At 47.0% G+C, this 14,768-nt stretch overlaps 1 protein-coding gene across 2 annotated transcripts in view; it reads right to left on the reverse strand.

The window, feature by feature from the left end:
* Nucleotides 1-350: 350 nt before the first annotated feature.
* Nucleotides 351-14,768, reverse strand: part of ANKRD35 (ankyrin repeat domain 35) — a gene marked incomplete at its 3' end in the record, with an annotated part of 81,960 nt that continues 67,542 nt past the window's right edge. For both annotated transcript variants that reach the window (XM_077463969.1, XM_077463970.1), the window contains 9 exon segments: nucleotides 351-440; nucleotides 736-2,964; nucleotides 4,644-4,684; nucleotides 4,956-5,137; nucleotides 5,251-5,357; nucleotides 8,523-8,596; nucleotides 10,190-10,247; nucleotides 12,250-12,314; nucleotides 12,815-12,903. In XM_077463969.1, the coding sequence (XP_077320095.1) occupies nucleotides 351-440; nucleotides 736-2,964; nucleotides 4,644-4,684; nucleotides 4,956-5,137; nucleotides 5,251-5,357; nucleotides 8,523-8,596; nucleotides 10,190-10,247; nucleotides 12,250-12,314; nucleotides 12,815-12,903 (2,935 nt within the window).

The following is a 14,768-nucleotide window of genomic DNA, read 5'->3' on the forward strand; positions in this document are numbered from 1 at the left end:
TGACGAGGCACTTTTCCTCCCAATGGCACCAGCAATGAGGGGCTGTTGCTCCCAAAGGCACCAACAGTGATGGACTATCCCAAGGGCACCAAGAGTGAGGGGCTATTCTTCCTAATGACTCAGATGTTGGGCTACTGACACTAACAACGAGGGACCCCCCCCCCTTTAAATGACACCAACACTATTTTCCCACTGACACCAAAGATGGGGTGCTATTCCTTCAACTGACACCATTTTCTACTCCCACTGGCCACAGTCCTACCCCCTTGGAGTTTGAGGGGCAGTAAAATGGCCCTTTTTTGTTTTCAAGGTTTTGAGACCCCTGGTCTAGAAGACCCCCAGCGACTTACCTCCATCTGGCCCACCAGTTCGGTGCATCGTCTCTGCAGCTGTTCAATCTCCTTCGACAAGGACTTGGACTCCTTAGCAGACGCCTCCATCTAAGAGAAGGAAATGCCTTGTTTAGAAGTGAATGAAAGTTGAAGTTTAATCTGCTGATAGTTTACTTTTCCTGGTTCACCCCCCCCTCCTTCCCCTTTTTCCCATCACCATGCTAATTAAATTTACTGTCTGTGTCCCTATTACAGAACCCGGGATGGCAGCGACACAACAAGGGTTCTAAACATTCCTCACTTTAAGTCTAATTGTTCCCCAATCTAAAATGAAAAAAACATCTTTCCGACTTAAGAAACATTGAGGATCAGTGTAACTAACCCAGCTGCCTCGTCCACTTACCTTCTGTTGTTTTTCCTGGGACACTCTAGACAGTAGGTCGTACTTTTGACTGACTTGGCACTTTTCTTCCTCGTACTTTTGGACCTTCATCTTCAGATTTTCAGCCTCTCTCTCCAGTTCCCGAACTTTTCCCTGTAGGGCCACCCCTCTTTCCTGTTCAGATGCCAGCTGGTCTTTACACCGGTTGGCCTCCTCTGTGGTTTTGTTATATTCCTTGTTTAGGACCTGGACTTCCTCTCGCAACGCTCGAAGTTGGGCCTCCAGATGGTCCCTGGTCCGTTCAAACTCCTGCAGCAGGTTGACTTCCTTTTGTCGCAAAGCTTGGCTTTCTTCGGCCTCCTGTTCCAGCTGTTGTTTTAAGACGATCACTTCCTCGCATTTGCCCTCCAGCGCCACCTTGCAGGCCTCGTTCTCCTCCTTCAAAGCCATGACTACACTTTCCAGGTCCTCCATGCGGCTTTCCACTTCTACTTTTGAGACGGAGTTAGAGGTTTGGAGTTCAAGTTGATTCTTGAGCTCCACCACGCTACCCGTGGCTTGGAACAGCCTTTGTTTTACATCCTCTATCTCCTTGACCTTGGCGTGCAAGTCGTTTTTCATTTCATTGAGAATGTTTTTGTGCTCCGTCATGGCTATGGTCTGAACTTGGTCATCCAGAAGCTTGAGGTTCTCCTTCTGTAAAGTGGCCACCCGCTGCAAAGCCTCGTTATATTTCCTGACCAGGGTCCCAACGTTCCAGTAGAGCTCTTCTAAGATGTCCGAGCTGAACATCTGGACGCTGCGGTTGTTCTCCACCTGAAGGACCTCTGGAGGAAAGCTGTCTCTCAGCATGGCCATTTCGCCTTGCTGAGCCTCCAGTCGCGCGTTTAGCTTTTTGAGTTTGTCTTGCTCCGCCTGCAGTTCATCGGATAAGACTCCGATTTGGTGCTTGTAATCCTTACACCGAAGTTCGGTTTCTTGCCTCATGACAAACTCGGACTGCATGCTCTCCTGCAGGGCGAGGAGTCCTTCTTCGAGGTTTTGCTTTTCCTGAATGATTTGGTTCGTTTTGGAGAGAAAGTCGGCGTTGGTTGCCTTAAGAGAGAACAATTCGGCCTCTAAGCCTCTAATAGTTTGTTTTAATAAGTCTATATTCCTTGCGTGGTCACTGCTTTGGGGATCGTAAAGGGATGGTCCTCTGTTGAGTTGTGCTATACTGTTTTTTGGATAGTAGGTTAAGTCTTCTTGTAAACAAGGCACGTTGGTTTCTATTGGACGGTAGTGTTCTAAAGCGTTGATTGACCCGTTCCCTTTGGTTTTCCCATTTGTAGTACCATTTAGAAGATCAGAGTCGGCTTTTTGCAATGACTTTACGTTCTGTTGTAATCTCCCTATATAATTCTCTATGGATGCCACGGTGGTTTTCCAGTCTTCAGCGTTTTTTTCCAGAATGTCCTTTGGCACGTAACCCGAGCACCTCTTCGATACTTCGTTGTTTTGCATTACTTCAACGTTAACACAGTTGCTTTTCAGCTTCGTAAGGAACTCGTTCAAGGTGGACATTTCAGTCAATGCCTGGCCATTGTCAGATCTCTTTTGGTGACCACTGCCGCCATTTTCCTCTTGGCTTTGCAGTTTTTGTAACCGCGCCAGAAGCTCTTCTTTTTCTTTGGTCACCTCCGAGATCTGTTCCTGCAGATCTTCTACTACCGTACTTTGTATTCGCTTGCGCTTCTCGAATTGTGACAACGCCTCCCTCATGTTCTCCAAGTGGCCTTCCAGCTCCATCACTTTCTTTCTCGCACTCTCTTCCTTCTCCTTTGCCGCAGCAACTTCACTTTGGAGAAGCCTCGTTTCCTCTTGGTGTTGGTATTTCGTCTTTTCGGCCTCCGCAGCTTTGGAAGTGAGGATTTTGACCCTCTGGTCTAGAAGATGCTTCTCGTTTATCTGGTCTTTCAAAGTCCTAACTCGTTCCAGAACTCCAGTCAACAGACCACAGGTGTCCGAGGTGGGAACTCCAGCCATGGCACCAAGGTTCTCAGGTGGTCTGTCCAAAAGACCCTCCAAACTCTCAGCTAGTTCTCGAATTCTGTTATTTTCTATCCTCTGTTCCTCTGTTATCCTCTCGATTTCTTGGGTCTTCATCATCAGTTCTCCTTGTATCCACACACCTCGCTTTTGCTCTTCGTGAAATCTTTTCTTCCATATGTTGACCAGTTCTTGCTCGTGTTTTGAGTTTGGGGAAGCGGCCTGAAAATAAACACGTATTTGTAAATTCTGTACAACATTGGCTTTATTTTACATGTTGGCCAAGAAAATATGTAAAGTGGCCCATTGGCCGTCGTGGAGTTCTCAACAATCTCTTGTGGTCATGAATCTGTAGCAAATGGCTAAACTCTCAGAAGATTGGCTATTTATTTGCATTATTTGGGTTAGATATAAATTAGAGTCTACAAAAGCTAACAAATTAAAGATTATTTACACTAAACCTGGTATTTGTGAAAGGGTTAGAATCCCTGTTAAGGCCTTATCTTTGCTGAGGAGGGCCACCCTCCCTATTCCTGGTGACCATTATCACTGAGAAAGGAAAGAAAGTGATGGGAAATCCAAAGTTCTACAGTTGTCACAGGTGCAACACTCCCCTCTCCTGGGATTCAACCCCCGGCCCCCCTTTTGACATGTGGCCACCAGCACCTCCGGGTTTCACCCAGATTCTCGGCACCACAGTTATTCTCGAAACAGTTCAGCCAGACGGCTCTCCTGATTAGTGCCTGGCAATTGGTTATCTGTGCCCTTCATGCCAGTGTTGCTGTACTTCTGCCTCTCTGCATGCCTCCATATCCCATGGTCACGTTTGAACCCTTTTTTTTCCCCAGTGTGTCCCTTGTGCCTCTAAGCACTCCCTGTGCGCCCCTTTAATGCCAGTGTAGCTGTGTCTTCAGTGTGTCTCTGTGCATCCCAGTGCTTCCAAATGCGCCCTTGTGCCTCCAAGTGTTTGCGGTGTGCCCCTTTTGTCTCCCGTGTGTTCCTGTGCATCCCTTTTCCTCCAAGCGCTCCCTGTGCACCACCTGTGTCTCCAGTATGCCCCTTTGTCTTCAGTGTACCCCTGTGTCTTCAGTGTGTTTCTGTGCATCCCTGTGCTTCCAGGTGCCTCCAAACGTTTGCTGTGCCCCTTCGTCTCCCATGTGTTTCTGTGTCTCCAAGTGCCTCCAGTGTGTCCCTATGTCTCCAGTGTGCCTCCAAGGGTTTGCTGTGCCCCAGTGTGTTCCCATGCATCCCTGTGCCTCCGTGCCCTCTATGTGTGCCCCTTTGACTCCAGTGTACCCCTGTGTCTTAAATGTGTTTCTATGCGCCCCTGTGCCTCCAAGCATTTGCTGTGTATTCCTGTGACCCCTTTCCCTCCAAGCTACTGTGCGCCACCTGTGTCTCCAGTGTACCCCTGTGTCTTCAGTGTGTTTCTGTGCATCCCTGTGCCTCCAATGCGCCCCTGTGTCTCCAAGTGCCTCCAGTGTGTCCGTGTCTCCAGTGTGCCCCTGTGCCTGCAAGTGTTTGCTGTGCCCTGGTGTCTCCAGTATGTTCCCATGCATCCTTGTGCCTCTGAGCCCTCCATGTGCTCCCCTTTGACTCCAGTGTACCCCTGTGTCTTAAATGTGTTTCTATGCGCCCCTGTGCCTCCAAGTGTTTGCGGTGTGCCCCTTGGTCTCCTGTGTGTTCCTGTGTACCCCTTTGCCTCCAAGTGCTCCCTGTGCACCACCTGTGTCTCCAGTGCGCCCCTTTGACATCAGTGTACCCCAGTGTCTTCAGTGTGTTTCTGTGCATCCCTGTGCCTCCAATGCACCCCGGTGTCGCCACGTGTTCGCTGTGCCCCTTTTCCCTCCCATGTGTTCCTGTGCATCCATGTGCGCCCCTGTGTCTTCAGTGCCACATACCCTGGGTGAAGTTTGGTCATCTTGAATCCGCGACAGTTGTGCTGCAAGAGAAAATAATGAGGAACGTGTTAACATTTCCTTGAAGTTCAACATGCGTATAGATATTTCATGCCCACCCGACCCACCCGCCTAGGATAATTGTCATCCATAGATGGGGGTGTTCATTAGCGACCCTTAATTAAATTTACCCACCCCCCCTTCCATGATCAGAATGTGAACTTGGGGGTACCTTCCAACTCTAAGTTGGGGGTCTCCCACCATTCTTCACCTAATCTCAGATGATAGAAAGGGGGTGGGGGGGAGGGTCCTCACCATTTTTCCTCCTGTCCAGGGCGGACTGGATCAGTTTCTTGAGCGCCTCATCCCGCGCCCTGCTGGCGTAGGAGAGCGCGTCGCAGAATTTGTTATCCTTCAGCTGGGGGTCCGCTCCCTTGGTGATGAGGGTCTCCGCCGCCTGGATGTTGCCTTTCTCGCAGGCCAGAATAAGCGCCGTCCTGCCGCACAAAAGCAAAAACGAGTGTCAGACATGGCAGAATAACGAAGGGGGGGAGGGGAGGGGTCAGGACCGGCCATTTTTAGTTACGGAGCAGTATAATGTTTCACTCACTTCTTGTCGCGGTCCCACAGGTCCACCTGAGCTTGGCGGTCGAGCAGCAGCGAGCAGACGGTCGGATGGTTGCGATGTGCGGCGATCATAAGTGGCGTCCGTCCATCCTGTAATAAAAAAAAAAGAATAAAAATAGCGCTAAATTTACATATAAAGCCCGGGCACTACTTTCTAACCTTTTGGACATTTTGGTCCATTGCCACTTGTAGTGTCTATTTTATTATAAGTCAATGTGACACGGTGACAATGCAGGAGCACAGGAGGGAGACGGGGGGACAGAGTGTTGTCACCAGGGCCGGGACAAGGGATGGGCGGGAGGGGCGGCTGCCCCCAGCGAAATAATTTACAGTAGAAATAGAGGCGCCTTTCTTTCTGTTACAAGGCTGACAGGATCCCCTAAGCTTGCACATAATGAACGGCGGGGGGCAGTTTGGCATCTTTGCCCCGGGTACTGGATGACCGCATCCTGGCACAGGAAGTTATAGACCCCCCTATATCGACCCCTTGATTACGTCCCATTGGACAAAACGCATCAGTATTTTTTTAAACCTATGTAATTTATTTAAAGCGCTACACTATTGTTTTGCATACACTACAACAGGAAGTGCCTGTAGTGAAATGGCCACTTGTAGTCTCCATTGAAGGTCTGTGTGACAGGGTGACGATGCAGGAGCACAAGAGGGAGATTGGGGCAGAGCATTGTCACCCTGTAACAGGAAGTGACTGAACGAGGTCCTCCATGGCGGGATCACTAGGGGATTGTTTTTATGAAAGATGCAGATTGAAAATCTGAGCACATTTAAGCTTCTATGGGATCAAGGACTTCTGTGCGTGTATGTGATTTGTCTTTCTTTCTTTTTCCCTTTCCCCTTTTTTTCTTTTCCTCTTTCTTTCTTTCTTTCTTTCTTTCTTTCTTTCTTTTCCTCTTTCTTTCCTTCTTTCCTTCTTTCTTTCTTTTTCCCTTTTACCTTTCTTTCTTTTTCCATTTTCTTTCCCTTTTCTTTCCCTTTCTCTTTCTTTCTTTCTCTCTTTTTTTCCCTTTTCCCTTTTTTATGTTTCTTTTTCCCTTTTTTTTTTTTCTTTCTCTCTCTCTCTCTCTCTCTCTTTCTCTCTTTCGCTTTCTTTCTCTCTTTCTCTCTTTCTCTCTCTCTTTCTCTCTTTCTCTCTCTCTCTCTCTCTCTCTCTCTCTCTTTCTCTCTTTCGCTTTCTTTCTCTCTTTCTCTCTCTCTCTCTCTCTCTCTCTCTTTCTTTCTCCCTTTCGCTTTCTTTCTCTCTTTCTTTCTTTCTCTCTCTCTCTTTTTCTTTCTTTCTTTCTTTCTCTCTCTCTTTTTCTTTCTTTCTTTTTCTTTCTTTCTTTCTCTCTCTCTTTTTCTTTCTTTCTTTTTCTTTCTTTCTTTCTCCCTTTTCCCTTTTTTATCTTTCTTTCTTTCTTTCTTTCTTTCTTTCTTTCTTTCTTTCTTTCTTTTTCCCTTTTCCCTTTTTCTTTCTTTCTTTCTTTCTTTCTTTCTTTCTTTCTTTCTTTCTTTCTTTCTTTCTTTCTTTCTTTCTTTCTTTCTTTCTTTCTTTCTTTCTTTCTTTCTTTCTTTCTTTCTTTCTTTCTTTCTTTCTTTCTTTCTTTCTTTCTTTCTTTCTTTCTTTCTTTCTTTCTTTCTTTCTTTCTTTCTTTCTTTCTTTCTTTCTTTCTTTCTTTCTCTTTCCCCATAGACTTTTATTATGAAAACCCTTTTTTTTTTTTTTCAGGCAAGCCCAATGAGAAACTTTCCTGAAAACACGCTCCATTTGCTTTTTTTTTTTTTTTTTTTTTTTGAGGTGTGAATCCATACAATTTAAAACCATTGTATTGCCCTTATTATTAAAATAATAATACATAATAAAAAAGTAAAAAAAAAAAAAAAATATATATATATATATATATTTTAATTATGTTTTATTTATTTAATAATAAGGGTATTTTTTTTATAAATGTATTATTTTTGTTTTTATTGTGTATTGTTATTTTAATAATATTAATAGCTTTCTTTTTGAGGGGGTGGAGAATCATGTGTTTTTGGATTCATAGAGCGGCAATATGTTTATAAAAAAAAAAAAAATATATATATATATATATATTTTATATATATATATATTATAATTTTCTCTTTTTTTTTTTATATTTGTGTAGGTGTAAAATAAATAAATATTTAAAAAAAATATAATTATAAAAATAAATTATATGTATATTTTTTAAGTAAGCCTGCACAATTTAAATAATTTTTAATAATTTATAAGACAGGTTCTCTTTAAGAGGCCGGATCATTTTCATACACATTGCCCCCTGACACAGTGACATGTTGCCCCCTTTTGCTCTCAGCTCTGTGTGAACTTTATCCATATAAACTCCTTAATTTTCTGGGGGCCACATTCTGCCCCCTCCTGCAGATGTTCAATGCTGGCCTCCCAGTTTATTTCTCTTTGAATGCCCCCCCCCCCCCACTCCACCCCTCTGAGCGTGGGATATTGGCGACATTGCCGATAAGAAGTCTGGTGGAATTTCCTGTGCGTGTTGCAGAAACAATATGTGAAAGTGACGGTGAGAGGACCGGGAACAGATGGCGGCACTGGATCTGTATGAACAGGAAAATTTGCTGGGATTTTATAGGAATTTCCAAGGGGGCACGGTGCGGCTTAAACAACCTCTGTGCTTCTCTATGCAATGCAAGCAGATCATGTCTGGTGGAAGGGGCCAGCGGGGGGGTCTGTACATTGCTTACTGATAACATCACAGCACCCGGGCCCCAGTGCTCCTCCCAAGAGCCCTCAGCTCTGATGCAAGCAGTGGGAGGGGTTATGCAAATATCATAAATGCCTTGATGGGTGGTAGAAACGCCTGGAAGAGTGGCCATTCCTAGTCGGGCCTTGGAAATGCCCACATGTGACGCTGAGCCTCCATGGTTGACAGAACTGAAATCCAATTAATGAAAGGGGCGGGGCAAGAGATGGTCAGTCCGTTGCGCCAAGCCTGGGGCACGTGCCTCTTCTGCCCCCCCTGTCCACAATCGGAGAAAAGGGGCGGGGCCAGGGACAGTCAGTCCGTTGCGCTAAGCCTGGGGCACGTCCTCTTCGCCCCCCCCCCCCCCCCCCCGTCCACAACCTGATGAAAGGGGCGGGGCCAGGAACAGTCGGGCTGGGGGAGGAAAGCGCTAGATAATGTTGAATGTCCTCTAGCCAGGAAATGAGGCGGAGCTCTCTCTAATATTTATACAGGTCGTGCCTGAAATCCGGGGTGTACTCACATCATCGGCGGCGTCCAGGATGGTGTCCTCCGAGTCGCACAGGAGCAGAATGCTGGAGACGCAGCCAGAGGAGGCTGAGGGAGACAAGAAATAACAATTTGATAGAGATTATATGTATATATATATATATCTCAAATAATAATAATATTTTATATATATATATATATCAAATAATAATATTTTATATATATATCAAATAATAATAATATTTTATATATATATCAAATAATAATAATATTTTATATATATATCAAATAATAATAATATTTTATATATATATCAAATAATAATAATATTTTATATATATATATCAAATAATAGTAGTAATAGAAATAATTGTATGTAGCAAATAATAGTAGTATAAATAAAAATATATATTTTTATGTTTTTTTAATTTATTATTTTTATATATAAAAAAAGTTTTATATTCTCCTGCCAGCAACACATTTATTTACAGAGACGGGGGGGGGGGGGGGCTCAGGAAACTCATTGTCTTCTTAAGCCTGCCATAGATGCTGCGAAATTCGAAGGAAACGACCAAATTTTAATCAGCACGTGGGCGGGCTGGTTGTACTGAAGTCGCTAGCTGCCACGACCCCGGTATTTTCTTAAACTTTTTATTTATTTATTTTTATTTTTTTAAAGGACAGTGTTAAAAAATAAAATAAATAAGAAAAAAAAATTGTTTTAAAGAGCCCTTTCCCGCCGCGCTCACGCGCAGAAGCGAACGCATACGTAAATAGCGCCCGCATATATAAACGGTGTTCAAACCACAGACACGTGAGGTATTGCCGCGTGCGTTAGAGTGAGAGAAAAAAATTCTAGCCCAAGAGCTCCTCTGTAACTCAAAACTGGTAACCCGTACACATTTTTAAAACGTGGCCTATGGAGATTTTTTTTTTTAGTGTCAAAGTTCGTCGCCATTCCACGAGCGGGCGCAATTTTGAAGCGTGACATGCTGAGTATCAATTATCTTTCACAATATAAAAAAAAAAATTGGGCTAACTTTTTGTTTTTTCTTATTATTTTTATTTTTTTTATTATTATTATTAAAAAAAGTCTATTTTTATTTTTAAAAAAAATGTAAAATTGCGTTTTTGTAAGACCGCTGCGCAAATACGGTGTGACCTAAAGTATTGTGACGACTGCCATTTTATTCTCTAGGGTGTCTGAAAAAATATATAATGTTTGGGGGTTCTAAGTAATTTTCTAACAAAAAAAAAAGTTATTTTAATTTGTAAACAAGTTTGAAAAATATAGGCCTGGTCCCTTAGGTGGCAACGCGTTTCTGAGCGTGATTTTGCACGCTTTGCCGATACCTATAGATGTGAACCCCCCACTCTAAGGTGCAGCAAGCGGCGGCGTTTTACATTGTTGGGTTTAGATACACTTCAAGCCGAATTTCGATACTTTGTTCTATTTCTATGAAGAACCTGATTAAAATTTTGACCTGTCGGTGCAAAATTCCTGCCAATGATCACTTTCCCGATAAGCGGCCAATCGTAATTAAAATGTGGAAGATCGCACTGCGCTCAGACAATGCGGGGGTTTTGGGGGTGGTGGGGGTCATCGCTCCCTCTGGCTATGGAGGAGGATTCTCTGCATTGTGTGTAATGGCTGATCGGACTTTTTTTATTTATTTATTTTTCTGATGATGCGATACTCACCGGCGCAGTGTAATGGCGTCCGACTGTGAAAGTCTATGGAGTCTTCATGAGCGCCGTTCTGCAATGACAAAGGAGATATTAGATCGGCAAAATCTGGGGCCCCTCTCTGATTTATTGCTGGATCTTTTAGGGCACATTACACTCCCGCTTTGCTTTGCATTCCTTTTACTCCCCAACACACTAAGGAGGCGCATCTGTGTCGTAGGGCGCCCTCCTCCCCCACCAAATCTGTTGAGCCTTGGGGTTATCTCTCCTCACCCACCAAATCTGCTGGTCCCCTGGTGGCACTCCACCTGAGCTCTGGACCTCTGGTTGCACCCCACCTGAGCTCTGGACCTCTGGTTGCACCCCACCTGAGCTCTGGTCCTCTGGTTACACCCCACCGGAGCTCTGGTCCTCTGGTTACACCCCACCTGAGCTCTGGTCCTCTGGTTACACCTCACCGGAGCTCTGGACCTCTGGTTACACCTCACCTGAGCTCTAGTCCTCTGGTTACACCCCACCGGAGCTCTGGTCCTCTGGTTACACCTCACCGGAGCTCTGGTCCTCTGGTTACACCCCACCTGAGCTCTGGTCCTCTGGTTACACCCCACCTGAGCTCTAGTCCTCTGGTTACACCCCACCGGAGCTCTGGTCCTCTGGTTACACCTCACCGGAGCTCTGGACCTCTGGTTGCACCTCACCTGAGGTCTGGACCTCTGGTGGCACCCCACCGGAGCTCTGGTCCTCTGGTTACACCTCACCTGAGCTCTGGACCTCTGGTTACACCTCACCTGAGCTCTGGACCCTCTGGTGGCACCCCACCGGAGCTCTGGACCCTCTGGTGGCACCCCACCGGAGCTCTGGACCCTCTGGTGGCACCCCACCGGAGCTCTGGACCCTCTGGTGGCACCCCACCGGAGCTCTGGACCCTCTGGTGGCACCCCACCGGAGCTCTGGACCCTCTGGTGGCACCCCACTGGAGCTCTGGACCTTTGGTGGCACCCCACCGGAGCTCTGGTCCTCTGGTTACACCCCACCTGATATCTCTTTTCTCTAGTGCTGCTTATCTGGCGTTCTGCCCCTCCTGCTACTACATGCAGCAAGGTGCGTTGCACTACCAAAATAAAAAGGCGTCTTTAGACACATTAGAGGCACATGGGCTGCCGTAACACAACGTACCCCATTGAAAACGTCACGTATGACGAAACGCGTATGGGTTTTTTGGCGCAGCTTTTTTTTCCTATTTTGTTTCCATCCGTATGTTAAGGAGCGTCGTAATGACTGAGCATTAACAAGTTACGGGCCCCTAATTTCCACCACATGGCGGCATTTCACACCCGAGGGCTTCATGAGCGCGCGGAAAACGCACATCGGGCTTTCGATGCCTTTTAATCGTTAATGACACCCCAAGCACGGGAACTAAGGCGCGTGAAGCTCATCGCTTTTAAGGCGGTTACGCTTTGCATTCCTAGTTGCCGTGTTTCATGCCCAAGGCAGAGGCATGGTGGGACTTGTAGTTCTGCAATAGCCGGAGGGCCACCGGTTGAGCGCCCATGCCTTTTTAAAAAGTACATGGGAGCTACTTTTGGCACGTTTCAATGGGCTGCTCTAGGCGTTTAGTGCAAAAAAAAAAACGCACGTTTACGTAAAAACTAGCCTTAGGGTTGAAGTCGGGAGTGACTTATTAGTAGGGTTGGTCCTACAAAGGGGACCAACAACACTCAGGCATGCAGTCCTGTAGACTCGCCCACTTTGATTACTGGTGACGCCCACCCTGAGCTCCCTCCCTCTTTTAACCCCCCCCCTCCCGCCAACAATCATTTTGATAAGCAAACACTCCCACTGCAAGTCCCATTTCAACTTTCAGCTGGTGTGTAAGCTCAATACAAAAAAAAAAAAAGTTTTTAATGGAATTAGATGGTGAAGTTGCTAAGCTCTTCTGTTCCATGGCTATGGTGAGGGCATCACCGGGCATGAGCTATGGAACTGAAGAAGCGGAGAACTGCCACAAGTGACCCTCCATGCTCCGCCCCCCAACCCTCTGCCCCCCCCCCACCTTAATGACAATAGCAGCTTACCTGCAAGAGCAGCTTCACACATTCCGGGTGACAGTTGCTTGCGGCCAGGTGTAGCGCGGTGCAGCCTGCAGAACGCACAGGAAATGGTATCATGGAGATTAATTTGTTAGACAATAAAGTTTTTATTTTTTATTGTTTTTTAAATTATAAACTTAAAAGGGCCACTAGAACAAAAAATTAAAATAAAAAATCTGATATCCATCCTATGAATACATGAAATTCTTCTTGTTTTTTGTTGTTTATTGTACGCTTTTATCATTGATCATATTTCTATGCGGGCCAAGCTGTCCAGAAATGGGGCAATTACAGGCTTTGGGCCAAACCATATAACATCGCCCGGGGGGGGTAACAATCATGATTTTGCATGTTTAGCTATGGCGTTCTGGTTCAAAATCTAGGAATTCAACCTCTAAATTAATTCTCCCATGGCAGACCCCACCTCGAACGTATCCCGGCTATCAGTTGGGGGGGGGGGGGGGTTGCGAGTGCTTGTGGGGCTCTTGAGCGTTGAATGTGAAAGCCCAACCTAAATGTGGCCCTTCCCTGTCACAATCGCGACCCTTACCATCGTCTGTTTTGGCGTTGATCTCTACTTTGTGGGATATAATGACGTTCATGCACTCGGTGAAACCCTTGGCGGCCGCGACATGGAAACTGCGGGAATGAAATTAGAAGGCGGTTAGGGTGGGAATGAAAAAAAAAAAAACATTAGGAGCATTAAATGTTTCTGTGGAGTCCCCGAATGCAGAGTTGTGTTATTATAAAACTTTTGGTTACCCTCCTACCCCACCAAATCTGTTGAGCCTTGATCATCTCTCCTCGCCAGCCAAATCTGCTGGCCCTCTGGTGGCACTGTACCTGAGCTCTGGCCCTCTGGTGGCACTGTACCTGAGCTCTGGCCCTCTGGTGGCACTGTACCTGAGCTCTGGCCCTCTGGTGGCACTGTACCTGAGCTCTGGCCCTCTGGTGGCACTGTACCTGAGCTCTGGCCCTCTGGTGGCACTGGCACCCCACCTGAGCTCTTTTTATTTTATTTTTTTTCCTCTAGTGACGCTTCTCTTGAGTTCTGCCCCAATTTGTCCTTTTGGTGATGCCTATCCTGAGCTTTGTTCCTCTGGTGGAGTCCATCTTGACTTGTCTATCTGGTGGCTTCCATCCTGAGCTCTCTCCATCTGGTGGCTCCTATTCTGTGCTCTGTCCCACTGGTCGTACTCACCTTAAACTCCGTCCTTCCAGTGAGGCCCATCTGTTGGAGCCCATCATGGCCTCGATCCATCTGGTTGCACCCATTCTGAGCTCTGTTCTGTTGGTCGTGCTCACCCTAAGCTCTCTACCTTCCAGAGGTGCCCATCCTGAGCTCTTTCCCTCTGGTGGCGCCCATCCTGAGCTCTTTCCCTCTGGTGGCGCCCATCCTGAGCTCTTTCCCTCTGGTGGCGCCCATCCTGAGCTCTTTCACTCTGGTGGCGCCCATCCTGAGCTCTTTCACTCTGGTGGCGCCCATCCTGAGCTCTTTCCCTCTGGTGGCGCCCATCCTGAGCTCTTTCCCTCTGGTGGCGCCCATCCTGAGCTCTTTCCCTCTGGTGGCGCCCATCCTGAGCTCTTTCCCTCTGGTGGCGCCCATCCTGAGCTCTTTCCCTCTGGTGGCACCCATTCTGAGCTCTTTCCCTCTGGTGGCACCCATCCTGAGCTCTTTCCCTCTGGTGGCACCCATCCTGAGCTCTTTCCCTCTGGCGGCCCCAAATCCTGAGCTCTTTCCCTCTGGCGGCCCCAAATCCTGAGCTCTTTCCCTCTGGCGGCCCCAAATCCTGAGCTCTTTCCCTCTGGCGGCCCCAAATCCTGAGCTCTTTCCCTCTGATGGCCCCAAATCCTGAGCTCTTTCCCTCTGGTGGCCCCAAATCCTGAGCTCTTTCCCTCTGGTGGCCCCAAATCCTGAGCTCTTTCCCTCTGGTGGCCCCAAATCCTGAGCTCTTTCCCTCTGGTGGCCCCAAATCCTGAGCTCTTTCCCTCTGGTGGCCCCAAATCCCGAGCTCTTTCCCTCTGGTGGCCCCAAATCCCGAGCTCTTTCCCTCTGGTGGCCCCAAATCCCAAGCTCTTTCCCTCTGGTGGCGCCCACCCCGAGCTCTTTCCCTCTGGCGGCGCCCACCCCGAGCTCTTTCCCTCTGGTGGCGCCCACCATGAGCTCTTTCCCTCTGGTGGCGCCCACCATGAGCTCTTTCCCTCTGGCGGCGCCCACCCCGAGCTCTTTCCCTCTGGCGGCGCCCACCCCGAGCTCTTTCCCTCTGGCTGCTCAATTCTCTGCTTCTACCCTACCACAAAGCCAATCCTGAGTTTTGCCTGTCCTCTTACACCTATCCCAAGCTCTGTTCCGCCTGAGATGCCCATCTGGTGCTCCTTTCCTCCCAGGACTCTACTCTTGTCTCCCACCTTCCCATCAGCTTAAAAAAAAAAAAAAAAAAAAAAAAACTCGCTGCAAGCCTGATGTCAACTTTTTCCTTTGCAGAAACACAAGCCCCATATTT

This window comes from Lithobates pipiens, unplaced genomic scaffold, assembly GCF_037356315.1.
Source record: "Lithobates pipiens isolate NorthernLeopardFrog02 unplaced genomic scaffold, aLitPip1_a1.2 Scaffold_30, whole genome shotgun sequence".
NCBI classification, from domain to species: domain Eukaryota; kingdom Metazoa; phylum Chordata; class Amphibia; order Anura; family Ranidae; genus Lithobates; species Lithobates pipiens.